The sequence below is a fragment of the Talaromyces marneffei genome, chromosome 1 (genome assembly GCF_009556855.1).
Source record: "Talaromyces marneffei chromosome 1, complete sequence".
Classification (NCBI taxonomy): Eukaryota; Fungi; Ascomycota; class Eurotiomycetes; order Eurotiales; family Trichocomaceae; genus Talaromyces; species Talaromyces marneffei.
In genome coordinates, this window is record NC_072348.1 from 1,056,253 (window position 1) to 1,081,447 (window position 25,195).

Sequence of the window (25,195 nt, forward strand, 5' to 3'; positions counted from 1 at the left end):
CTTGGTCTATTCAAGGCTCAAGGACATTCTCATGGATGTCATCTATCTTGAATAATGCCTCTTACAGCTCGGGGCTAAGAGCACTGTCGAGTTTGCAGTTATGCAGAAGCACATCTATTCAGGTTGGTTTGCACCGGGCTACTAATCTCGCCGGAGCGAAAATGGGCTGACTATTCTTGCCAAAACTTTACAGAACCCATTCCGACGCACTCCTTGTCTTCGATGTGCGCGCATCCGCATTCGACGCCTTGCAAATTTATCCCAAGCTGCTATAGATGCCTCCCATCATGATCGTGATACACCGCGCATTTCTCGTGGCCCGTTAGCATACTGGGAGGAGCTGCGTTCGAGGTCACTGAATTCTTTGGTCTCGGACTATTCGGAAGCTCCGAATAAATCGACAGCGACTTCCATCTCAGTCAACAGCCCTTGGAATGGCACGACAGAATCTACCGACAATCGTGCAGATGATTTGGGCAACATCATATCCACTGGTATATCAGATGACGGCTTGCATGGTGTGAGACTGGAAAGGGAAGCACCCTCCTCTCGTCCGCGTCAAGAAATAGACCCCTGGGAAGATGAACGGCCTTGGGAGGAGACGAGTCTTGAGGTAGAATCATTTTTTCTTAAGAAAGAGAAATATAGTCGTGATGAAGATGGCAGTCTCAACAAGGAACTTTTTCGCGCTCTTACCGAATCTTTGCCTCACATCAAACACGGCCGTTATATGAATGATAATGTTTTTTCGCGAATTTTGCAAAAATACCTGTTATCCCTGAGATCGCAAGCTTCTCCAGGTTCCGGTTCGGATGAACAAGCGATATTGACAGTTTCTGAAACCTTTACTCGAAGAACCCGGTGGATATTGTACAGCAGAGGCTATTCTCCAGAAGATGTAGCCGCCTGGGCGTGGATTCTTAGTGCCCAGGATTCATTACGAGCCGCAATGAGGCTTTTTCTCTGGGATAGCCAGAACCCGTCTAGACGACGAACACCAATATTTGTTGTGAAAATACTTCTTCATCGCCCACATATCGATGTGCGCGCTTATCGGATTCTTCTCTCTTATTCATTATCCTATCTCCTTCGGCGACCCCTCAAATCAATGACATCGGTAACGGATTCAAATGCTGCAAATTCACCGTTCGAGTATGGCGTTGCCATTCTATCTGCGAGAAAAGCTCACTCTTTAATAAACGTCTTATTGAGAAGAGCTCGTGAAATGCTGCCGGCGGCCCAATTCAACATCGCTCAGGCCTACGCTTACTATTTGATTCATCTGCTCCCGCTTACTCATTCGAAACCAATGGAGTGGGAAACTAATAGACTCCGAGCTGAGTGCTTCAATGAGTGTATTAGATTATTGGGGATACCGTCGAGAGTACGGCCATACTTATCTTCGTCTATTCAGCAACAAGCACAATTTGAATTACTCAAGGCGATGGCTGCCCACAACCCCGTCATACCAGTCAATCGCTCAGGCTATGAAGCCATCATGGCAGTACAATTGGCCCATGTGAAAACTCCGGCAGAAAGAATATTTGCAAAACAAAAGGCACTCTCGTGGCCCCCTTGGAAAGAAGCTCGAATGGGAATTGACTCAGAGCGTGGGAACGAGGGTATGCGGAGTCGCACGATGCAAGTATTGTCTCAGATGATAGAAGCTGGCTACGCTCTCTCTTCCTGGGATGATGTAGCTGCAATTCTTGCGGGCTGGGATATGGATGGCACTCCCACCATCCAGACGCGGAGTCTAGCGAGACCACAAAAGTCTTTGGGGCCTGGTACTAAAGAGTCCAAGGTTGTTTCAACAATTTGGGCAAGCCGAATTCATGCAACTCGCACTTTACGGGAGGCTTGGGCGTGTTTTCTATCGTACGAAGCTCGTTATGCTGTTCCCAGTGAACCAGTATACCATGCCATGGCAAAAAAGTTGATTTATAGGATGGAAGAAAGTGACGATATAAATACTAAGAATGGGCCCCTTCCGGGAGATGGTTTCGAGGTTTATCCAGAACCAAGCTCGGCTCGCGACTTGACATATGTTCCTACAGAGCCGCCAACACTTGAAGAACTGCTTGAGCGGATGATATCACAAGGGGTCTTACCGGGCGTTGATTTTGTCGCTTTACTAGTACGTTTTTCGCCGGATTTTTCAACGGGATTGAGATACATGGCTGCTTTTCTGAGCCCAAAACAAACGAAGGCCGTGAGTACTCTTTATGTTGGGGACCTTGAAGGGGATAGTTTGGCTACCCTTAAGGCAATGAAATTTAGCCTCTTCGACTCGATTATTGCCTTCTTTTGCGCCAAATCACAATTCCCATGTCCCGGACATCGTTTTCGTAAATCGGATCTTTTCCCAATTCTGATGCAGCGACCATCGCAGCTCGTGGTTGATACGAGCACATTTTTCTCCGACGAAGACGTCCTACGAAAAGGCAACGGGAACGGTCATCCACAGGCATTATCGCACGCAGTTGAACTCTTGCTTGCCAGAAAGCCGCGGCGAGTGACAGCATGGTTACCGTTACTCAAGGCTTTAGCTTCGCCAAGGGGACCAAATGACGAAAGATTAGTCAAAGCACATGTGCACTGGTACTTTGCTTGGTACGAGACATCCGAAGTGATGCACTGGATGCAAGAATTGGCACTTGAGCCTGGGATGGAGGGCTTTATCGTCCTTTGTCAAATATTCTCTCAAGCAGTCGGTGTCGGGGTTCAAAGTATAGCGGCAGCTGAAGAAAGCTTATACTTAGCCCAGCGAATGAAGAGGCAAAATGACAAGCTACATGTCACCATTGCGACTGATTTCGAGTCATTCGTTTTCCAGGGGGTTCGGGTCTTGAAGTCTTATTTCGATCGTCTTGTGCTACCGATTCATCCTACGTTCATTGGAAATCAATGTTCTAGCGACGATATTGGCGAGCCTTCCTCGCCTGAACTGCCTGAATCGAATGTGCCGGATATGGTTCAGGTGCCCACTCCTGCTGCATTGCATGCTTTTGTCAGAGCTCTCGGAACAGCGGAGGACTATGACGGTATACTCAATCTGCTTGAATGGATGAGTCGATACGCATCGGAAATTGCGGAAGCTGCTGATCAGAAGCGAGGTGGCAGAAAGATGCTGCGGCGCACCTTGACGGCTGTGAGAGTTTATCTTGAAGATCTGAATGAGCTCAAGTTGTCTGTGCCAGTGAGTGGCAAGGCGCCCCACGATTATTATTACCATGCCGGCGAGAAAGAGGATGATATTACAGAGACTCGTCCCATATTCGCCGACGGTCGAGTTGAAGAGGCCTACGAGATTATTGAGAGCACAGCAATTTGGGGATCATGGCCCTCGGACGATGAGGTTCGAGCATACGTTGCACGGTATTTGCATCCTGATATATAGGGTTGATTTTCCACTGTAAATATTTGATGATATGCATTTGGGCGCCAGGGATACCACAATGATACATGTATAATAGAATTAGTTTTTTGTACAAATAATTGATATATTTTGAAACCTATCAGTTAACCTACCGATGATAACCGAGCGGGACGCTGAGTGGATCGTACCGGTATGACATGGGACTTCCCCGCATACATACAACCAGCTACCGGTAGCTCTACAGCTCTACTGCCCTCCGAAGACGTACAACTACATCCATCGGTCACTTGTTAACAACTATAGATCACAGATTATTCACAATTAATTACACACGAACACCATGCCACCTCGAGGCGCTATCGTATTCTCAATCCTCCGACCTACTCGGTCGACGACCACGTCTTCATCATTCTCGCGCGCTACAGCCTATTTCCAAATCCGCGCCAACAGCACAGCTGCCTCACAAGCAAGCGGCAGTACAATTAACATACAACAAGTTCCCGCACCGGGATCGGGGTACGTGCGCGTCCTACTACTCAATCGTCCACAAGCTCGAAATGCCATTTCGAAAGAATTGTTGAATGCCTTGAGGTTTCAGGTGGATGCTATCAGCGCAGAACAAGGCAATGGGCCGACGAGGGCTTTGGTGCTTGCGAGCAATGCAGATTCAGCTTTTTGTGCGGGGGCTGATTTGAAGGAGAGGAAGGATATGACCAAGGAAGAGTTCGTTGATTTAAGTTTTTTTTCTCTTTACACAATTTCTGTTTTTGTCTAGCATGAGCTTACTGGATTTCTTTCTTACTTAACCAGGACAAACGCATTCCTGACAAAACTCCGCGGCACCTTGTCGCGACTCGAAGCTCTACCCATTCCTACGATTTCTGCAATCTCTTCAGTCGCCCTTGGAGGCGGTCTCGAGTTAGCCCTGAGCACCCAACTGCGCGTCTTTGGATCAACCAGTATCGTCGGCTTGCCCGAAACCCGTATCGCCATCATCCCCGGCGCAGGCGGCACCTACCGTCTTCCCCGCCTGATTGGACTAAGTCGTGCACGGGACCTGATCCTCACCGGTCGAAAGGTCTCCGGCGCAGAGGCATATTTTCTGGGTATTTGCGATCGGTTAGTTGAAGTCACTCCCGAGGAAGAGAAGCAAGAAGGAGTTGCGCGAAATAAGGTTTTGCATGAGGGAATCAAGCTTGCGCTGGATATCTGTGAGGGTGGTCCGCTTGCGATCAAGGCCGCGTTGCAAGCTCTGAATCAGCACGAGAAAGGCGAGGAGGCCGAGAATGCGGCTTATGATGCAGTGGTGGACACGGAGGATAGACTTGAGGCTCTGCTGGCGTTCGCAGAGAAGCGGAAGCCGGCGTATCGGGGCCGGTAGAGAGCTGCTGTTTATTGATAGAAATTGATGAGGCAAAGAGCCATCGATGTCTGTGAATGGGGCAGACTGCAGAAACGCCCTGGTGAATTTTTTTTTTGAAAAGTATAAATCTGTTTTGTGGATGCCTAGATAAGTCTGATACTTACCTATCTACCGGTTTGATGATAGATACGAAATCACATGATATTGAATCAGAGTTAAATTTTCACTTTTGACGTATCCTTTGGAACACTGTTGGGCACCAACCAGGGACATTCAGAGGACTTCGATTCATGCGGATACCTAGGTAATCATCACCGACAGAGAGCGAGTTGTGGTAGAGGAAGAGCTTTTTTATCGGTATCTTGAGGAATTGACTTGTAAATATACATGTTCGGGACAGACAAATTGATACATTTGAACTACTCAATACCTGGGTAGCACTATAGAAAGCAAATAACAAAATTTCCCATTTTGGTATCATGTTACCCTCTCAACTCCTATTCCTTATGCTTCATGCTTCATGCTTCATGTATATTTGAACTCAAACGCCACTAAATGCGACGACGCCCTTCTTTTGCATAAAGAAACAACTCCAACTTTGCATGAATGAAAATAAAACAAAAAACAAGATATTAACCAGTACCTAATCATTGCCAGAGCTAAACATATGCAATTAGCTTAATCCTTGTTGCCTTTTTTTTTTTTTTTTTTTTCAAAGACCGTACCGTAACACCATGCTATGATTAAGGGGAGGGGGGGGTATCAACGAATAATCAACAAGACAAAAAAGACATAAGAAACAAAGAAAAAGAAACAAAGGCAACTATCGGTTGCGAGGGGATGAATATCGAGGATCAATTCCCAATCCCAATCCTAACCCAGGATAGACTGGGTCAGGTGAACTCCCTGATCTCCGTCGACTAGCAGGAACTGGAATTGGCATAGGGATGGCCATGGGTATCGGGAGAATGGCTCTCCCCGGATCTGATCGCTGAGCTTGCATGCGTGGTGCTTGTGCTGCTAAGAATGACTGCCCAGTTCGAGGATCGTAGACCAATGCAGGTGACTGGCGCAGATTCCAATCCAGGACTCGCCGACGTGCTTCGTCTACATCGACCTCGTGTTCGCCAAAGAATATGCTCTGATTCACTGCTGGCTCATTGAATGCTGCAGCTGTATCAGGTTCACCACCGTATTCAAAGCGGCTGCCAAGACCTAGATAGTCGACGGAATTAGGTGCAGCCACTGGCACTGCATACGCAGCTGCTTGGCTACGTGTATTACCTTCCGGCGCATATATCATAGTATATGTTGGTGAGGTAGGTAGTTGAGGACCAAAAGCAATAGGCGGCCGCGGTGGCGGCAACTGCTGCGATATTTGCCGAGTAGCAGGAGCAGGATCTGTCTGCCATGAAGCGCGAGATTGACCCGATGGATCGCGAGACATATCCGCTGAAAGCGGCTCTGATGTGTATCCCCCAGGCATAAATTGTCGAGGAGGGGATGTAGAAATACTTGGAGTCGGATAGATTGGATTCTGATCCCATCTACGAGTATTCCGCTTTTGTACATCGATCATCCCATCTTCTGGAACAGGGACATATCGAGAGCCGAACTCAGTTGTACTGAGTCTTGGGATAAAGGAAGGATGCATCGGGTTCAATCTAGATGTTTGAGGACCGGGAATAGAATTTCTCAAAGACTCACGGCTAAATGACGCTGGAATCACAGACGAAGGATGCCTCGAATGATTTCGAGACCCCGGCGCTGAATTGGGATCAGAATGAGATTGATCTCTTCTCACCACGAGAGACGGGTCACTATGGCTCATGGGATTTAGACGATGATGCTTCCCAAATTCGGCCAACGTCGGTGACGGTTTGGAGCTCCTGCTCTGCCCGTCCGGTTGAAGGTCTGACCTGTTTTCTATCGTACTCTGGGGCCGCGGTTTGGAGGAGGGGTTGCTGCGTCGATACGGGACACTCAGTGCACTTTGACTGGGTGTTGGTAGTGGATTCTCAGCTGAAGGTTTTGTCTCTGGAGGGGAAACAACCGGTGATGTCCATGCAAAATCGTTCTCCATTTGATCTGGCTTATGGAATGAAGCCAGAATTTCCTTCGCATTCGTAGGGGTTGGGTTCCTCTTATCGCTGGAGCCAGACAAAATTCGACTCATGGAGCCCTCTCCTTGAGCAGATGACATTTTGGTGATTGGAGAAGGCCGAAAGGATCCCAAATCTCTGAGTCTGCCACGAAACTTAGGTCTTTTGGGCAACTCTGACGATCTACTACCCTTCTTCTTTCTTTGAACGGTCTCCCAACCCGACTCCCCAGAACCAGGGGCAGGGGCAGGGACAGGGGTAGGCACAGGGTCTGGCCCATCAACTGAAGCTATTGGTGCGGTCGGAGCGGCTGGAGAGTGTATCTCGGTAATCTCACTATACCTTGATGAGTCCGCCGATGATCGACGTGATTTGACTTTGAGGCCCCCTTCACCATCGGTAAGATAACCATCATTCTGCTCCTGAAGTCTCTCCTGATACATACTGGCAAGTGGAAACTGAAAAGGGTTCTGCTGTGGATTAGCCAGCTCTACGGGAGATTGGACCTTGACGGACTCCCAATCTGCTTCATTCCACGTCGAGCGATGGGAAGCCATACTGTCCTCTAGTGAGGAGGGCCCCGAAGATGAACTGCTATATCGATCGAATATTGATTTTGCATGACGGAGGGACTCCTCGGATGCATTTGGGGAAATCTTGCCAATCTCCACCCGAATATCTCGCACTACGTCTTTGAGATGTTGCTTTGTCTCCTTGACAATCGATATTGAATAGCGACTATCAATCTTCCTGTAGTGAAACGTCAGCCGCTCAGCATGAGTCTCATACTCTCGCAAATCTTTCACGAAAAGGCAACCCCCGGGGCGATCTCGAATCATTTTATGTCGGGCAATCTCATAGGATTTGCAAAAAACTCTCGTTGCGTTCAGTAGCCACCACGTGTAGAAGCTAGTGATTGGTTGCGAATTCTGTTCATCAGGTACTGGCGACGTTGCACCGTCAGTAGAGCCTGCGTTCATTTGCTGCTTGTTTTTCCCGTCAACAATCCTCAGTTCGTCCCGAAAGAATGCTTGCACAACACTGTGGACTTTTATGACGTCAATTGCATTTTGATATATCCCAGAAGCTGTCATGCTCTCTGTAAATGACTCTGATCCTGAAATTTCACTCTCGGGGCTTTCGACTTTGGGGTCTTTATCATCGTGGCGTAGTAGTGATTTTCCCGGATAACGATCGGAGATTCTCTCAATAAGCCCGTACTGTATAAGTACGCCCAACGTGGTGTCGAGATCGCCAGGCTCACCCGGTCGACTGCTTGTCAATATGGGTAGGCCATCGAGTGCGCTTTTCCCCCAGCTGATCATACCGACCGGAACGTGATGTCCGAAGAATGCCAGTAAATTGATAAGATTCATTGCTTCAAAATGCTCATGAGTGCGGAGGTCATGCATGATACCAATGAAAGGCTCCGCGAGCCGCTGGTCAGTCAGATGTGAATTCAGGTGATATCTCTCCAAGGGTTTGCGCGTTGCAGTAAGCCTATGAGCAATAGCATGAATTGCTAACGGGAGGCCTTGATAATAGTGAACAATTTCGGTCGCTTTCTTATATTGCTCAGGGGTCGGATTCTCAATATCCAGGTCATCAAAGAGTAGTTGACGAGCCTCCTCTGCCTTCAAAGGGCGTACAGTCAGGCGATACGGCTCAAAAAGTCGTTGCTTCTTTGCCAGCGTTCGGTCCACGGAAGTATAAATGATACTGGTGTTTTTTCGAAAAGGCAGGTATTTCTTGAACGCATTCAGTTGGCTATATTCGTCAAAGTTTAACCCATCGAAAACAATGAGCCATTCTTCCCTTGACTCAAACCAATGACGAACTTGCTCCACGAAGATGCTAGCATCAGTCGAAGTTGGATATTTTGAGTCTTTGCTATCATCAGTCAGTGCGGCAGCTTGGGCAACATCCCAGTAACAAGTCGACATTGACGAGACAGACTTTGCGTCAATCCAGAATATGCCTCCTGGAAAATCTTTGCGATGACTATGAACGTATTCACGGGCAAGATGCGTCTTTCCAGAGCCAGGACCGCCACAAATGAGAACAGCCGCCGCCCTTTCTTCGCGTCTCTTGGTGTTGAAAAGACGGACATGAAGTTCGTTCAACTCCTTGTCCATTCCGATGAAAGTGGCATTCGGGTGAAATCCGGGAGGGACCACAAACAGTGGGCTTCGCTGAGGAGGTAGAATCTCGACACTTTGCGCCATGCGAGGGGTAGGGTCGGCCGAAAATATCGGGGGTAGAGGAAGGTTCGGTACGGAGTTACCTACAAGAAGAAACAAAGCACATCAGCTCGCTTGTTGAGATGAGATTTCATTCTTGTATGATAAAGATATATAAGACCGTCAAATCGTTAAGGAAAGGAAACATGATGTGGAAGGACATTAATCAAATTATCGTGGTTCAACCGGTTCGGCCTCCTCAATCTCATATGCAGTCATCAAGCTCGGAGGCCCATCAGAATTTGTAAGGAAATATGGAGTCCTACCCATTCTAGCTTCTGCTTCTGATTGGTGAGCTTCGTGGGATAGCTCGACTGAAGCTAAGAGATTAGTTAGTTAGCATAGATCGATGTAAAGGGAGAAATAGGAAGATAGGAGACCAGGAGACCTGGGAGAAAGAGAAAAGAAGGGGACAATATGGTTAATGCTTACATCGAGTGAGCTCGTCAGCCATGGAGTGGACTTGTAGCTGCACGTGTGCCCTTTCCTCTTTCCAGCGACCAGTGATTACAGGCGGCGCCTCGCGAGAATAGCGGATAATGGCTTCAGCAACGGCCTCAAACCCCGGTGAGCTGTCATCTTCAAATTTGACCATAGAGCTGTGGTCTGCCTCGATTCCCATGCGCTCAGCTCCTTGGATATCTGGAGCAGCAGAAGACTCGTCCACGATAAACTCGCGGGTGCCCTTCATGTCAAGGGGTTTGGTCTCGTGGAAGAAGTACACGTGGAACCGACCGAAGAAGTCGTTGAATAGTCTATTAATGTTCTGGAGCACTTCGTTATTCGATTTCAATGCTTCGACCAGTTGTGGAGAGGTGTCCATGAACTTCTTGGGGAAGACGGCACTGCATATCTTTTGTAGAAGCAAACCCCATTTTGCGATGTCAGAGCCGGTATGAGGGGTGCCCAAGAATAAAATACCGAAGGTGGAAATATAGATTGAGCGTAGATGGCGTAACTTGTCGCTCTCTTGGCTTCGACACATAATTAAGCACCGTTTTACCACCAAGCCCCCGAGGGAGTGACAGACGAAAATGATGGGGCGCTCGAGACAACCGCGCAGGCTTCGATTGGCATGCAACTCGCTGGCGAGAGTCTCTGCGTGGTGGTGAATGCGATCTTTGGAGGCGCCATCAGTGAACGCGGTAACGTTGGCGTTGTAGCCGTATGTGAGAATGCGCAGGCTTGAATTTTCCAGGAACTCGGGCAAGATATCAACGGGCCAAAAGATGTCGCCGGTCTTGCTCGTCCAAGTGTCCTTGGGGTGGCCGTTCAGCCCATGAACGAGAACGACACTATTTTGTGGTTTCATCAGCATCTGAAGCTTATATCAGTCATTAGACGAGGGGCAAGCTTACTCGACTTGCGCGGGCCTCCCAGGCGATATGTACAGCTCTGTCAGGCCGTACTGCTTTATTTTGCGAAGCGCAGGCATGGTGAGAGCGTCGTCGACATGGCATGAAGAGAGATGAAGAAGAAAGAACAGAGAAGATGAATGGCAGGGGATATAAGTACTGAGTCACTAGCGCATCTGACTTGGGGCCAACCCCGTGAACAGCCATCACCCGCGCTGCCGATTAGCTCCTGCTCTTATGCGCGCGCCCGTGTTACAGAGGGCATTTAATACCGGTAGGACTGAGGAGCATCCGGGATACTAGAGCATACCTGGTTGCGATTGGAGAAGCACGCCTTCTCGCTAAAGGTGAGAGGAATATCATCAGGAGTCAGTTCCTATTCGCTTCGTGCTGTATCAAATGTACTCTGATATTTCGGTGCCTGGAGGGGCTATGGGGGGGTTCTGATCTAAGTAAGGCATACATACCTACTACCGGTACAGTACAGAGTAAGACCTACCGGTAACTAGCGGGACCCCTATCCCCACAGCCTCGCCAAACACCTCAACTCTAATCACAGCACATCACGGCACTAAAAGATACTCAGATTAACATCACCCCGGCTGGGAGAAAATGTAACCGAGTGACCCGAGTATGATTCAGTCGAATATGATAAGTCGGCAGAGGCCACATGAGCGTAAAGATTCCAGATCCAACCAGGGTGATGTTAATTTCTCCAGAATCAGGTGACGCACCTAAAAGGCGATCACTCTGGTTTTCCGAGCTTGTTTCTGTTTGACTGAATAACTTAACTATAGTTAGCTAACTAACTAGCTAGGTAACTAACTAACTAACTTAACTTGTCAGCAGCAGAATGACTAATAGGCGAGCGAGTCATGCACCGGACCTGATTTGTTTCATCGTTGTTTTGGTGTCATTTTTCGAGCTTGTGGTGGTACTTGTACGACTCGATCTAGCCGCGGATGTGCCTGGCTTGTTCCAAGGATATATCTGATACTGTAGTTGACTCAAGGGTATCATCAAACCGGCAACAGACTGAGCGAGGCGTCCACGGAACAGATTTATACTTTGCAGATTCGCCAGGGCGTTTCCATAATCAACCTAATTCAGACATCCTCAGTATCGCCTGACAGATAGAATTCATACTATGGGTAACCCTAATAACTCTGATCCCGCAAGAGACCTGTCCGGTTTTTCTACATATATTGATGGACCAATCACGATAGGCCGCAGACCCAACGCTGAGCCATCCAATGTTTACGGCCTCAACCGCCAATGACCGAGGAACGACGTAAGTGCCATAAACTAGTTAGTTAACTGCGCAGTTACATAACTAAGACTCGTAAGCCTGACACAACTGACCGCGCTAACCCGTTTGGGGAGCTTGAATGCCTTGATGCCTTCATCCAACCCAGACAACTTATCTACTTGCTTGTGCCAAATGACGTAAATAGTCCTCATGGGAAGAAACCCGCGAGCGGCGATAGTATATATATATATATATGTATATAATCTTCAAAGCTCGCCCCTGCATCCGACCCTTTACACCTAAGCCACACACCGTAAACTGCATAAACACACAACACCGCCAGATGTACGTCGAGAGCAAGCCATATGATTTCATTGGAGATGGATTGAACTGACAGATGTGGGGACCTAGCTTCAAACACACACATACCATGGCATTTGTAACTCGCGTTGTCCCAGCCCGGCCTCTCATGACCGGCGCTTCCTTCCAAGCATCTCGATCATTCTCTACGACACTGGCCACCCAGAAAGGCACCGTCGAAGCCACCAAGGATGTCCTCAAGAAGGCTGATCGAACTGTGTCCAAGGTTGCCGTCAAGGGTATCGAGACTGGAGGTATGCCAACTGTACCCTCTGGAATGGCTATTTCACTTTCGTTTGCTGACGCTGACTCCTCCAGAAACCTTAACACACAAAGCACAACAGACCATGGGGGTGAAGAGCAAGGAAGCACAAGGAAACGCCAACGAAGTGGCGGGCAAAGCCAAGGACAAGGCCCATGAGCTAGGAGGTCTAGGAGGTAAGGCCAAGGGTTCAGCTGAGGAGCTCTGAAGCAGACAATAAGTCATCCAGCATGCCAAAGGTTTCGTTCAGACCTGGCCCGGCTTGATTTCATGACTCCTGTTCATTGATTGTATGCAAACCATAATTTAGTTGCATTGATAGCGGATTCGATATTGATTATCATCCATCTTCGCTATTGTAGTCATAGGCGTGGAGGGTGCCCGTTCAAGATTGTGACAGCATTAGCACATATTCCCTAGTGCTGTGTCCAAACTTCAAAACATCCTTGTCTCGTAGCTCAATATATCGTCCACCCGGAACAGCATCCCCATTGACCATAGACCCGTTAGAGCTCTCCAAATCAATTAGATACGGCCGAACACGCCCTGTCTTGTCTCCAAACTCGTTCTTCTTTTCCACGTAGCGGAATTGAATAGCTGCATGCTGCTTAGAACAACTTGGATGTTCGATTGGGAAATCTACAACCAGTTTCTCTCGTCCTATCAACCAACAGCTACGTTCGCCCAGCGGCACCATTTCCAACAAGTCTTCTCCTTTGAAGACATATAGTCGCCAGTCGTCCTTTGCCGGCGGTTTACGTGCTTCGGCTGGTTCATGATATTTGAGAACCACTGAGCTACCGTTGACGGCGATGGTGTTGCTTTCTGCGGCAAGTCTACCGGTATTCGCGAAATTCGGTTTCTCTTTGACTGGTGCTGGCGAGCCCGTCTTGGTAACTTCTGTTGATTCGAATGCGTCATTCTGAGATGGTAATGGACCTCGCGACCGGACTGGCGCTCCTGGAGAGCGACTACTACGGTCGCGTCTGTCTCCAGATCGTCGACGTCTTGCAACTTCATTTGAACGCGACCTTTGGCGTCTATCGCGTCGTGAGGAATGTTCGTCAGGCTCGGCCGAATCGTGACGCCGTCTCCGAGTATCGCGATCTCTCTTCTCCCGACTCCGGGGTCTATCGCTGTCTCTTCTGCTCACGGAATCTTCTCTTCGCCTCCTTCGGTGATCATCTCGTCGGTCTGAATGCCGTTCTCGAGATCGATCTGGAGATCGTCGTCGGCGTGTATGTTCCTTGTCATAATCCCTCGATCTTTCCTGGCTCCGTTCATGTTTCCTTCGACTGCTGCTTGCAACAGGGGAACGCGAGCGAGAGTATTTTCGTCGGTGATCTCTGTCCTCTGTATCTGGCGACATTTTGTGTTTGATGAGGCTCTCATAGAGCCATAGTTAATGGTCATACAAATTACAAACAAAGTCCAAGCTTTGCTTCATCGTGAAATCGACCCACACGGCACGTGATGTGGCCACAACCGAGTCGGCGTCGAAAGGTCAGATTGCCGATCTGACACTTCTTCTATTATGAATAACCTCAACTTCGATTGAATTCACTAGTAGGATCATAATGGGCAGTGTTACATCGCCTGCCCTTTATATGTTCTTGAAATGTGATCATGTCGTGGAAGCAGACAGTCTTTGGCTACGGCAGCATTCCAACCTTCAATTGTCCGAGATCGCGTGCGCATTACCTCCAATTATCATTGCCATGGAGGGGCAGCCCATACGAATATATCCACAGCCGGCATTATGCATCGGTACGTAGCGACCACTTCATTAGTGGAGAATATCCATGGCCAACAGTTCCGTCGTTCACGCCGTACGACATTCTTCGTCAAGAGCCGACAGCTCCGTACTCGAAGCGACGGTATTACGAACTCGTGAAGATATATCACCCGGATCTACAGAATGAAGATCGAAGGAATCCAGAAAAAGTCTCCGACAAGGTCCGACTTCAACGGTACAGACTTATAGTAGCCGCCCACGAGATACTCTCCAATCCCGAAAAACGAGCGGCTTACGACCGCGATGGGACCGGATGGCACAGTCACCCAGATCATCCAGAGTCGAAACTAGGTGCCAAAAACTATGCGTATGCAGCGGATAATGACTCCTCAATCTTCAACAACGCAACATGGGAAGATTGGGAAAGATTTCATAACCGAAACAAACCCAAGCAAGTACAGATGGTGTCGCATGGGACGTTTATATCATTTATACTTTTATTGGTGTTGTTTGGAGGCTTTGCTCAGGCGTCATGGATTACGCAGACTCAATTGGGTCTTGACCAGCGGGTTCAGGAGATGAATGCAAAGTCCGCGCGGCTTCTCGCTAAGCGGCGACAGCAGACGGACGAGTTGAAGTCTCGAGAACATCGTGTACAGAGTTTCCTGATACGGAGGGATCCAACGGGGTATGGGTTGAAGGAAGAAGAAGAGCCTGTCTATAAACAGGCACTCGATAAGCAGGCCAGACTACCTGCTCCAAAGATCGCTCTACCGAGTCCAGAGGGCCAGCCGAAATAGTCTTCTATTGTAGATATTATTTGCAAGACAGCAAAATCCGTATAACCAGATTGATTTGCAATCAACATTCAAGATGAATATTGTCAAGCAGAATCATCTCATCCCATTTCCACTCCGCTTTTCTTGAGCCCTTACTTCTTGGAGCCCCTTTCAACTCAATTTTGTTTGTGGTCTGTAGCGTACTAGGTACTGAGCATCGTTTTAGATATTGCTTCTATGAAACTTACTTCCGTTAGCCACTTGTACTGACTCGTGGTCCGACATGAATGCTAGCCCAATGTTATTACTTGTGCCGTCACGTGGCGGAAAGCACCGTATCGCTCGTATAAAGCGGGTGTTTTGAGGCCAATATTGAATCCATGACTTAACGCACTAATCAGATTTCAGGATTCATATTAGCCTGGCCCTTGCCAATGCTACGTACCATAATAGCTATCGGGTCATGATGTCGGCTAGCGAGGCCCCCTGTCACCAACAATGGCAACAAAGGCCGTTTCGTAAAATGTCTTACTATTATCTGTCGACTTTACACCAAACTCAAAAAAAAAAAAAAAAAGAAGAAAAAAAGGCCCTGCGAAATTGAGGACGTGATGTTACCATGAATTGATGTGGACTCTTGTCTCGCATCGCCTCTGTTGTGATGGATTCGAAGAAAGAGCTCGAAATTGTGGAGGAGAGTAATGGTGCCCAGACACCAAACCCGGGGATCTTAGACCAGGAGCTTCCTGTACCAACCGCGCTCTCGTTTCATGCAGTGAGTCCAGTTGATGTTCGAGTCGATGGTTTGACGGTACAAATCGACACGACAGCCTCAATATGGCAGGTCTCTGCGACACAAGCATGGAAACGGTTGTCGCGACCGAAATCCAAGGTCGACGATGCATCCTACAAAACTATACTTGATGATGTTGGCGCGCATATGCCATCTGGTAGCCTAACCGCCATCATTGGAAGTAGTGGTTCTGGCAAAACATCCTTGCTCAATGTAATGTCCGGGAGGATGGAATCTAACCGTCTGAAGATCATCGGTTCAACAACTTTCAATGGCGACAGCAACATTGCGCATACGCGTAGCTCCTATGTGATGCAGCAGGATGTGCTTATCCCAACCCTAACGGTGAGGGAAACTTTACAGTATGCTGCCGACTTGCGTCTTCCGCCGCCCATCACACATGCAGAACGAAAAGCGATCGTTGAGCAGGTCATTTTGGAGTTGGGCTTGAAAGAGTGCGCAGATACTAGGATTGGAAATAGTGCTCATAAGGGGTGCAGTGGAGGCGAGAAGAGACGGACTAGTATTGGCGTACAGATGCTGGCCAACCCATCTGTATTGTTTTGCGACGAGCCTACAACGGGTGCGTACCAAGTATATCAAGTTATTGGATTGTAGCTAAAGGAGCATATGCAGGTCTTGACGCCACAAGTGCATATCAGATTATCAGGACCTTGAAAGGCCTTGCAAGCAAAGGTCGTACTATCGTTGTCTCAATCCATGCGCCGCGCTCAGAAATTTGGAGTCTTTTCGACAATGTTATTCTGCTGTCCCGAGGCTCACCTTTGTACAGTGGTCCGGTATCAGGATCTCTGCCTTATTTTTCTGAACTTGGATATACAATGCCGACCTTTGTCAATCCGGCCGAGTTTTTGATTGATCTGGCTGCTATTGACAACCGTTCATCGGAGCTAGAAGCTGCTTCGCTAGCTCGGGTGAACTTCCTTCGAGAGTCATGGCGAACGAAGGAAAAGAAGTACGCTGATCATGGAGTCGAGGAGGCTGCTTCACAGAAGACTCATCCGACTACACAGAATGGTACGGATATCGAACCGGCCAGAACGGTGCCTTTTAGTCGAGAATTCAGCGTGCTTACATCGCGAACCTTCAAAACAACACTTCGTGACCCCCTCGGCGTAGCAGGCACTCTCTTTGAAGCAGTTGGCATGGCAGTCATCACGGGCTGGATTTTCTTGCAACTGGACAAGAGTCAAGCTGGGATCCGCTCTCGTGAAGGAAGTTTATACACGGCCAGCAGCCTCAATGGCTACCTAGTCTTGACGTATGAAACATTCCGACTGACTATCGACATACGGCTCTTTGACCGGGAGCGAAATGAAGGTGTCGTCACGGTACCCGGGTTCCTTCTCAGCAGACGAGCTGCGCGATTGCTCCTTGAAGACCTCCCGGCACCCATATTGTTTAGCATTATTTTTTACTTCATGGTAGGATACCGTCTGGACGTTGCCGCTTTTTTCATCTTCTTGACCCTCTCAATCCTGGTGCACTATATCGCAGTATCATTCGCAGCTGTTGGCGTCGGCATCGCGCGCAGTTTCTCCGGCGCAGGCCTGGTTGCCAACCTTTCTTTCACCTTGCAATCATTTGCGTGTGGATATTTTGTGCAGTCAAATCAGATTCCAATCTATACAAGATGGCTGAAGTGGACTGCCTATACCTTCTATGCGTTTGGTGCTCTATGCTACAATGAGTTCATGGGTATAAGTAGTCCTCCCTATGGTCAGCTTTATGACTGCCCTTTCTCAAATGACCCCCTGGATCCGGCATGTAAGCAGTACACGGGCGTATACATCATTGAAAGCTTAGGGTTGCCGCCCAATTGGATCTGGCGACCATGCGTGATTTTGGTAGCATACGTGATTGGGTTTTACTTCCTGGCAGGCCTCCTGCTCCAATACAACAGATTTGCTATGGGTATTGCGCAAGCCCGTAAATCCGATGGCGAAGCGCAAACTGGAAAGGAGGTGGCGGTAGTCCCACGTTCTACAGAGGGTGTTCGGCGCGTTGTAATATCACTCGACAAATATACGCTCGAGATCAAGAAGAAGGATTATTTTTGGAGACCGTCTCGCACGATTTCTATCTTGCAATCAATCACCACCGAGTTTCAAGCTGGCCAGTTGAATGTGATCATGGGGCCGTCCGGCAGTGGCAAGACATCGTTGTTGAATTCTATTGCTCGAAGACTTCATGGGTCGATGGGTACGAAGTACAAACTCAGTGGCACCATGTCTTATGACGGCGCTATTCCAAGTGAAAGTGTGATTCGCTCCGTTACTTCTTTCGTCACACAAGACGACGATGCACTTATGCCCTCGCTTACCGTTCGCGAAAGTTTACGTTTTGCAGCTGGCTTGCGGCTTCCGAGGTGGATGTCAAAGGAGGAAAAGAATCGAAGAGCCGAGGATATTCTCATGAAAATGGGTCTGAAGGACTGCGCGGACAATCTCATTGGTAGCGATTTGATTAAGGGCATCAGTGGCGGAGAGAAACGAAGGGTTACCATTGCAATACAAATTCTGACAGACCCTAAGATCTTGCTTCTTGACGAGCCTACATCTGGATTGGATGCATTCACTGCCACGTCGATCATGGAGGTATTAAACAGCTTAGCTGCAGAGGGCCGAACACTCATCATGACAATCCATCAATCAAGGTCAGATATTTTCCCGCATTTCTCGAATCTGCTACTTCTGGCTCGCGGAGGGCGTCCCGTCTACTCAGGCAGTGGAGATAACATGATCCCCTATTTTGGCTCTTTTGGGTACGACTGCCCACCGCAGACAAACCCGGCAGATTTTGCTTTAGATCTTATCACTGTTGACCTACAGCAAGAAGATCGCGAGGCAATCACTCGAAAGAGGGTTCAACACCTGATCACCGCATGGCAGAGCAATGAAACCGTTGTTACCAGGCAAACATCTCAGATTGCCACGCCTGCTGAGCTGGGTAGCCTTAAGAAAAAAATGCATCCCTTGCGCGTAACTTTCCCTTTGGTCCTCCATCGGTCAACGATCAACTTCTTCCGTCAACCCGATTTGATCATGGCGCGAACCTCACAGGTTATTGGCATTGCCATCATTATGGCGCTGTTTTTCGCCCCGATGAAAAACGATTATACAGCTGTTCAAACTCGAATGGGCTTTGTTCAGGAATTTGCAGCGTTGTACTTTATCGGCATGCTGCAAAACATCGCCGTCTATCCCCCTGAACGAGACGTCTACTATCGCGAAGAGGCAGATCATTGCTATTCTGCGGAAACGTTTATTCTGTCCTACACAGTGTTAGAACTGCCCTTTGAGATACTTGCCTCTATACTCTTCGGCGTCATAGCGGCGTACGCAGTCAATATGGAGCGCAGCGTGCTGATGTTCTTCGTTGCTGCATTCAATTGCTTCGCCATTATCAACGCTGGGGAGTCCCTCGGTATCGTATTTTGCACGTTATTCGACCACGTCGGATTCTCCGTCAACGTTACTTCAGTCATCTTATCCATATCAACGATTATGGGCGGCATCATGTCTTTGAATCTCAACAAGGTTCTTCAGGGCTTCAATCATCTATCTCCGATCAAATATGCCGTTGCGAATCTGGCGCCATATTCAATGCGTAATCAGTTGTTTACATGCACGGATGCCGAGCGTTTGCCGAATGGACAGTGCCCCATCACCAGCGGAATACAGGTCCTGGACCTGTATAATCTGAACACAAATCCTGGGTTAAATGTTCTGTGGCTGGCCATTTCGGTGATTGTGTACCGATTTCTGGCGTATGTAATCGTGAAAGGTGTTCGAAGCCGTGGATTTTGGGAGCGTGTGAGGAGACTTCTGTCTAGATTCCGTGAGTAAAAGCTAAATAGAGCGTCTTTCGATAAATGAACCATGGATATAGTCGACTATAGTACGCGCCACTCGATATGTGGAATTATTTTTTTGGCAAGGTTGATTAGGCATGGATTTGGACTACTTTCAGCTTTCTGTTCATTATCCCCAATATCTTCTATGCTCGAAATAAGAAAAGGCTGAAGCGGAAATATACGCACTCGAAATGAGGTGACAATATGTATACATTTTGTTTGCATGGCTTTGAGTTCTTGCCTAGATATGAATATGTGTCTGCGTTGGATCTCAAATTCAATTGAGATATGCCACTCTTCTATAAATGTATTTAAATGTATTTACCTTGCTCTCTCGAAATAAGTCTGGATACTCTTTCCTTCTTCATCCCCAACCCCAAATCTATCACTCTGCACTCACTCTCCAACTTCCATTCCCAACTCCTCTTACCCTCTATTTATCTCAACTACTCTCCACTCCCTGAAACAAATTTGTATAAATCCAACATCGACTACCACAATGGCATCCAAACACCCTCGCAAGGACCGAGTCCTCGACCTCAACAAGCGTGTCAAAATCACAGATGACATGATTGTTCGGCCCCTCAAGGAACCAAGATTTATGCCACCTTATTTCGGGCATGAACCACTCAACCCAGATCTCTACGCAGGAGGTATGATGTGAATTCACTAATTAATGTTTTCACAAGCAAATAGCTAACAAGTTCAAGAATGGGCATTGCCATCGGCTATTATTCCTACTATGGACGGTCTCCCCTATGACATTGAAAAGGGCGCCGATGAAGACTTGGGTGATGGGGAAGACGATGATGACGAGGAGGAGATTGAGAGAGTGAGTACACATTTCTGATATTCCGTCCGAGATCTAGAGACACTGATGAACCCTGCAGATTTTCAATGCCATGCTCGCGAAGACCGACGACAAGGTGGTCGGTAAGCCTACAACCACCTCGGCACCACAGAGCCCGACCGATCCGGATCGCATTGTCGTTGGTCCTCGACCTGTCGAAGGCAAGGGCAAAAAGCTATGTGGTCTTGAAGACATGGATGAAGATGATAAGTTGATCTACTATCTCAAACTCGCCAAGTGGTCTGAGCGCGCCATCCATGAAAAGTTCGCGGCTGAAAATCGCATCGGTTACAATCAAAAGACAATCGGCACGCGCTTTGCTCGTATGCGTCGTTTCATCATGGCAGAGACCGACCAGCGTCTCAAGGACGGTACAACTGTCTGGCTCGAAGCCGAGGTGAGTTGACTATTCAGCTAATTGTCGGGATGCTTTTCAATTCATGTTGTCGAACTAACACTTTCAACAGGAGAAACTTCTACCGGAGGCAGTGGTATATGCGACCCGACAAATCAACAAGGAGTGTTTGGCCCTTCGACAGCGCAAGTGGGCACTGGTATCCAACTTCATCCAGAAGCGTGAACCTCTGGCCTTGTATTCTGGCGAGGCGTGTCGTGAACATTATGAGACCTTGATGTCGGCGGGGGAATCGGATGTTGCGACTTCTAGTGACCCGAAAGTGTCGAAGTTGCGCGTGGAACGTCTAAACCAGACTGCATTGCTGGAGCACTTCAAACGTTCCGAATGCCTCTAAAGGCGGCACAGTCTGTGGTTTTCGATGGGTACCGATGTCGGCTTGTTTCTGGACTTTTGAGGTCATTCAGACTTAAATAATCAAAAAAGCTTTGGAGTCTTTGACACTCGACAAAGACAGATAGTTGCAGCCAATTCATAGCCTTGCCTTAGCTTGCCATTCCTCAGTAAGCTTCTTCTCCCACTCCGCCCTATGATCCCTGCTGTCTCGAAGTATCTTCTCCACATCCGCATCACTGAACTTATGGACGTCATCCAATGATATCACCTTTGTAGAATGCCACCCAGCATGATGGTATATGACTTTCCCAATGTCCCCGCGCGCCGATTGCAGAGACCCTGCTACAACATCCCGAAGGAATTGAGCCCAGCCTTGAAAGAATAGCTTCCCAACTGGTGTACCAATCAATATAAAACCAAAGACATGGGGCATCCCTTCATATTGCTCCCCCATAACCGGCACACCAGCATGATGAATTTTGCGTGCCGTTATTAAATCCTCATCTGTAAGACCCTCCTCACCGGTAGTAACGTATATCGGAGGGGCGCTCTCCCAAAGTTCCTTGGGACAAGCAAGAGGCGACACCAGAGGATGCGCAACTAACCGCGCATTGCAATACAAATCGCTGCGGGGAGGGTTACTGGGCCAAATGCTATCGGGAGTATTTGTCGTAGGATGATACATCGTTTCTGAGGGTTCGCGAGGTGGTGGCGACAGATAATCATATATCGCGTTTTCGTGAACCGAGGGCATAGAGCGTGTGATATCGCACCATGGAGAGATTACTGATACGCCGGCTGGGAGGTCGATGGGGACTTCACGGCCATGGAATTGCACCGTTGATGAAGTCCGCTTTAGTGTGAGGAGAGTCTGCAATAGTGCTAGACTGAGATTACCTCCCGCTGAATCTCCGGCTAGAACAATCTTGTCTGCAGGAACAGGTTCATGGTATGAGCCCTCCGGAGGATGAATAAGTGTCAAGTAAGCGGTAAGAAGGTCCACCAAAGCTGACGGGAATGGATGTTGAGGAGCTAAGCGATATCGAACATTTAACGCTCTCGCTCCTGTGAGTTTACAGATATGTGCCACGGGTACTCTATGGGTACAAGGGTCCATGAGACTAAGAAGCAGTCAGTATCGGCTAGAGACTAGCTCAATAACGAATAGTGTAACTTACTATAAAGCCCCACCATGAATATAGAATATAACCAAATCGGATTTTGTCTCGGCCTTCAGCGCTTCATATTTCTCCTGCTCAGAGATATCCGGCAGCGGCGCATTCTTGTCGACTCCGCTGCGATACCCTGTCCACTCGACCTCCACCGGTTTCACAGGCGGCAGCTGAAGCGTCTGATACTCATCGCCTTCCGACAATGACTTGACTGCATGAAAAACAGCATCCGCAACAGCATCTTCTGGTGCCGGCAACGTCACTTTGGACACCCACATGGGCCCTTTGATTCCAGGGTCAGTCAGGGATCTGCGCTGCTGTGCGCCGACGGAGACTGACATATCCAGAAATGAGCGGATGATGGCCACGGTCATTTCGGTGCGCAGGTCTTGCTTTTTTGATGCTGGAGTGGCTTGTAGGCCGTGGTAAACTAGGGTTTTGAGGATTAAAGGGATGCGCGCCAGCAATGCCTTGAGCAAGGCTATTGAGTTGTTTAGAGTTGACATTTTGGAGACAAATTTGCTACTGAAAATCAAACAATGCAGATCAATATCAGAGAGGGAGTACTCTCAATATCAAAAGTACGAGAGCAAAAAAGGCAAATTAATAGAAGGTTTCAAAGCTGGCGTTTCCAGGGGTGAAAGTTGGGAAGTTAAATGAGGGAAAGGATGAGCCTCGGTTCATCCGGCCGGTAAGCCCAAGAGCCAATCATATGGTATCATACGCAATACGACGTTTACGGACGGCACTTAGGGTTAGGGCTATTTGCACAGAGCCCTAACATAGCCATATTCACGGAAATATTAGTAAAATATCTGGGATTGACTGTTGAAGGAACAGTTGCTTGCTTACTTGGCTCCAGAGTTATACGAGAGCTTAATAGCTAACTTAAAATCTACATTATTGGAAGGATTAAGAGTCGAATATTGACGCATCTCAGAAGACTTGATTGGGGTGGGAAACACGCCGGTCTACCCTACGATTGTACGAGGAGACAATATGGAAATGCAATTCTCTGGTAAATGAGTGGAGATCAATTGTAATAACTGTTTTGACTGGCAATTTGGAATTAAGCGAATACCATAATAGATAAAGGGTAAAACTTGATAGAAATTTGAAATCCGAAATAGATCTGGAGTCCCTTCCCAAGATCACTCAGTACCTGCATCTGCCATCTGTTCTGCCCCTTCTTCCTTCGTAGTTGCCTCCTGTTCAACGCTACCCTCCATTGTTACTGGGGTGGCGAAACTAGCCTCAGCTAGTGGCTCCCGCTGCCTGAACTCATTCTCGAGAACGAGGAGTTTCGCATCGTCGAGGGCAGCCCGATGCTTGAAAATCGCAGCCCGCAAGCTAGGGTACTTATCCACAAGACACCAGAAACGCTGGGGGTCCTCGGTGGTATAAAGGACAAAGGTTTCGGCAAGGTATTTGATGATCCACGAATGCTTTGTACCAAGGCCATAGGAGGACTGGCCACCATGATATGCATCGGGAGCACCTCCGCGTGCGGAAACCTGAGGAATGATATTTGGCATGACATTCTCAATGAAATTGAGGAAAAGAGATAGATGCTCAACTCGACCGTAGAGGTTCCATGCTACTTGGACCTTGGTAAGGACATTGTCGGCCATCTCAGCAAGACCGAACAAGAAAGCCTGAGCGTAGGTAGATTCAAGTCCGAGAATGAGGGCCTTCAAGTCCTCGATGGAATGGATATCCTTCAGCATCCAATTCTTGCCCACTTTATTGACATCTCCTATGATTTCTTTCCGCTCGTCATTGTCACCACCGTCTCCGCAAACAGAAACGAGATCTGAGTCCAGACCAGCATCGCCAGAAAGCAAGGCATGAACAGGCTTGAACTCTGCTGGAGTCATCTGTTGAAGGTATGGATGCATGATGTATGGGGGTTTGCCCTGAACACAATCATTCAGGAAGGTCGATTTCATGATCTTGTTTCGAGTTAGATGAAAGACCTTCTGGTTGGTTCCATTCCCGATGTAAATATCGACAACCTCTTCGCTATCGGGTTGCTGTTGATGACGGTGCTGGCCAACCGACGCGCCTGTCTTTGCTTTCTTGTGGGGAGTGGATACGGAGCCTTCTCTATGTGGGCGTTTGATTGAATCCACCTGACCAGAGTAAACAGATGCTACACCCTCAAGATCTCCCTCAGCCTCGCTCATGTCCTCCCCATCATCTTCCAGTTCAATGCCGGCTTCAGATTCCTGTGCGCTGGCTTCAGCTGGAGCAAAATCAATCGATGGGACCCTGTCATTACGATCCTTGTGGTTGCGTTCCTTTTTGGCAATTCTGCTCCAGAAGCGGATATCGTCCGTCTGCTGTGCGGTCAAATGAAGTCTTTTGTAAACCCCCGCATACTCACGACCAGCCTGCTCGTATTCCTCTGGGGAATACTCTGATAGCGGATAGAGAGACTTGATATCGATCCAGCGGCTACCCCAGATAAAAGCGTCAGTTACCTCAAAATCTTTTCTTTAAACAGGGGAATCTGGGAGTGTAGCTTACAAAGTATTGCGACCGGGAAGATAGATCACGTATTTGAGGGCCTCCTCAGATGCAACTGCAGCGGTGCCCTTCAGCTTCGAAATACCAACTGCAAGGTCCGCCGGGACATGGATTCCAATCCACAAGTCCAATTTGTTGGTCGCAGGGTTCCTCCACTTGACGACAAAGGGCATGCCGTGCTGAAGCTCGGTCTCTGCGTCAATAGGTGTGAGAGTGATTCGAGGAGCCATGGTTCTTGTCTTGAAAGGGGGTTAGTAAGCAGGAGGTCCTCAATAGCCAATCTGAAGTAAAAGATAGTGGTGGTTGTATAAATGAATATGACAGTGAGTAGGAGGAAGGGAAAAGTGATAGAGGGGGGTGATGAAGAGAAGAAAGAAGAAGGAGAGGAAGCAGACTTAC

The 25,195-nt window shown here is 48.2% G+C and overlaps 10 protein-coding genes across 10 annotated transcripts; 6 read left to right on the forward strand and 4 right to left on the reverse strand.

Moving 5' to 3' along the window:
• Positions 1 to 35: 35 nt before the first annotated feature.
• On the forward strand, positions 36 to 3,400 carry EYB26_000386 (uncharacterized protein; the record flags this gene model as incomplete). Its single annotated transcript, XM_054259702.1, has 2 exons — positions 36 to 122; positions 194 to 3,400. 2 exons carry the CDS (start codon positions 36 to 38, stop codon positions 3,398 to 3,400), a joined length of 3,294 nt encoding a protein of 1,097 aa, XP_054115677.1.
• A 319-nt stretch (positions 3,401 to 3,719) lies between these two features.
• Positions 3,720 to 4,760, forward strand: EYB26_000387 (uncharacterized protein; the record flags this gene model as incomplete). Its single annotated transcript, XM_054259703.1, has 2 exons — positions 3,720 to 4,102; positions 4,190 to 4,760. 2 exons carry the CDS (start codon positions 3,720 to 3,722, stop codon positions 4,758 to 4,760), a joined length of 954 nt encoding a protein of 317 aa, XP_054115678.1.
• Positions 4,761 to 5,565: 805 nt separating this feature from the next.
• EYB26_000388 (uncharacterized protein) lies at positions 5,566 to 10,519 on the reverse strand (the record flags this gene model as incomplete). Its single annotated transcript, XM_054259704.1, has 4 exons — positions 5,566 to 9,128; positions 9,351 to 9,404; positions 9,517 to 10,379; positions 10,443 to 10,519. 4 exons carry the CDS (start codon positions 10,517 to 10,519, stop codon positions 5,566 to 5,568), a joined length of 4,557 nt encoding a protein of 1,518 aa, XP_054115679.1.
• A 1,422-nt stretch (positions 10,520 to 11,941) lies between these two features.
• On the forward strand, positions 11,942 to 12,518 carry EYB26_000389 (uncharacterized protein; the record flags this gene model as incomplete). Its single annotated transcript, XM_054259705.1, has 3 exons — positions 11,942 to 12,033; positions 12,100 to 12,302; positions 12,367 to 12,518. 3 exons carry the CDS (start codon positions 11,942 to 11,944, stop codon positions 12,516 to 12,518), a joined length of 447 nt encoding a protein of 148 aa, XP_054115680.1.
• A 177-nt stretch (positions 12,519 to 12,695) lies between these two features.
• EYB26_000390 (uncharacterized protein) lies at positions 12,696 to 13,679 on the reverse strand (the record flags this gene model as incomplete). The annotated part of the gene is made up of 1 exon (XM_054259706.1): positions 12,696 to 13,679. The coding sequence occupies one exon, from the start codon at positions 13,677 to 13,679 to the stop codon at positions 12,696 to 12,698; it is 984 nt and encodes a 327-aa protein (XP_054115681.1).
• A 208-nt stretch (positions 13,680 to 13,887) lies between these two features.
• EYB26_000391 (uncharacterized protein) lies at positions 13,888 to 14,845 on the forward strand (the record flags this gene model as incomplete). Its single annotated transcript, XM_054259707.1, has 2 exons — positions 13,888 to 14,077; positions 14,160 to 14,845. 2 exons carry the CDS (start codon positions 13,888 to 13,890, stop codon positions 14,843 to 14,845), a joined length of 876 nt encoding a protein of 291 aa, XP_054115682.1.
• A 640-nt stretch (positions 14,846 to 15,485) lies between these two features.
• Positions 15,486 to 19,486, forward strand: EYB26_000392 (uncharacterized protein; the record flags this gene model as incomplete). The annotated part of the gene is made up of 2 exons (XM_054259708.1): positions 15,486 to 16,200; positions 16,254 to 19,486. 2 exons carry the CDS (start codon positions 15,486 to 15,488, stop codon positions 19,484 to 19,486), a joined length of 3,948 nt encoding a protein of 1,315 aa, XP_054115683.1.
• Positions 19,487 to 19,993: 507 nt separating this feature from the next.
• On the forward strand, positions 19,994 to 21,096 carry EYB26_000393 (uncharacterized protein; the record flags this gene model as incomplete). Its single annotated transcript, XM_054259709.1, has 4 exons — positions 19,994 to 20,147; positions 20,205 to 20,326; positions 20,385 to 20,741; positions 20,812 to 21,096. The coding sequence occupies 4 exons, from the start codon at positions 19,994 to 19,996 to the stop codon at positions 21,094 to 21,096; spliced, it is 918 nt and encodes a 305-aa protein (XP_054115684.1).
• Positions 21,097 to 21,231: 135 nt separating this feature from the next.
• EYB26_000394 (uncharacterized protein) lies at positions 21,232 to 22,773 on the reverse strand (the record flags this gene model as incomplete). The annotated part of the gene is made up of 2 exons (XM_054259710.1): positions 21,232 to 22,216; positions 22,274 to 22,773. 2 exons carry the CDS (start codon positions 22,771 to 22,773, stop codon positions 21,232 to 21,234), a joined length of 1,485 nt encoding a protein of 494 aa, XP_054115685.1.
• A 645-nt stretch (positions 22,774 to 23,418) lies between these two features.
• On the reverse strand, positions 23,419 to 25,026 carry EYB26_000395 (uncharacterized protein; the record flags this gene model as incomplete). The annotated part of the gene is made up of 2 exons (XM_054259711.1): positions 23,419 to 24,724; positions 24,797 to 25,026. The coding sequence occupies 2 exons, from the start codon at positions 25,024 to 25,026 to the stop codon at positions 23,419 to 23,421; spliced, it is 1,536 nt and encodes a 511-aa protein (XP_054115686.1).
• Between the last annotated feature and the right edge of the window lie 169 nt (positions 25,027 to 25,195).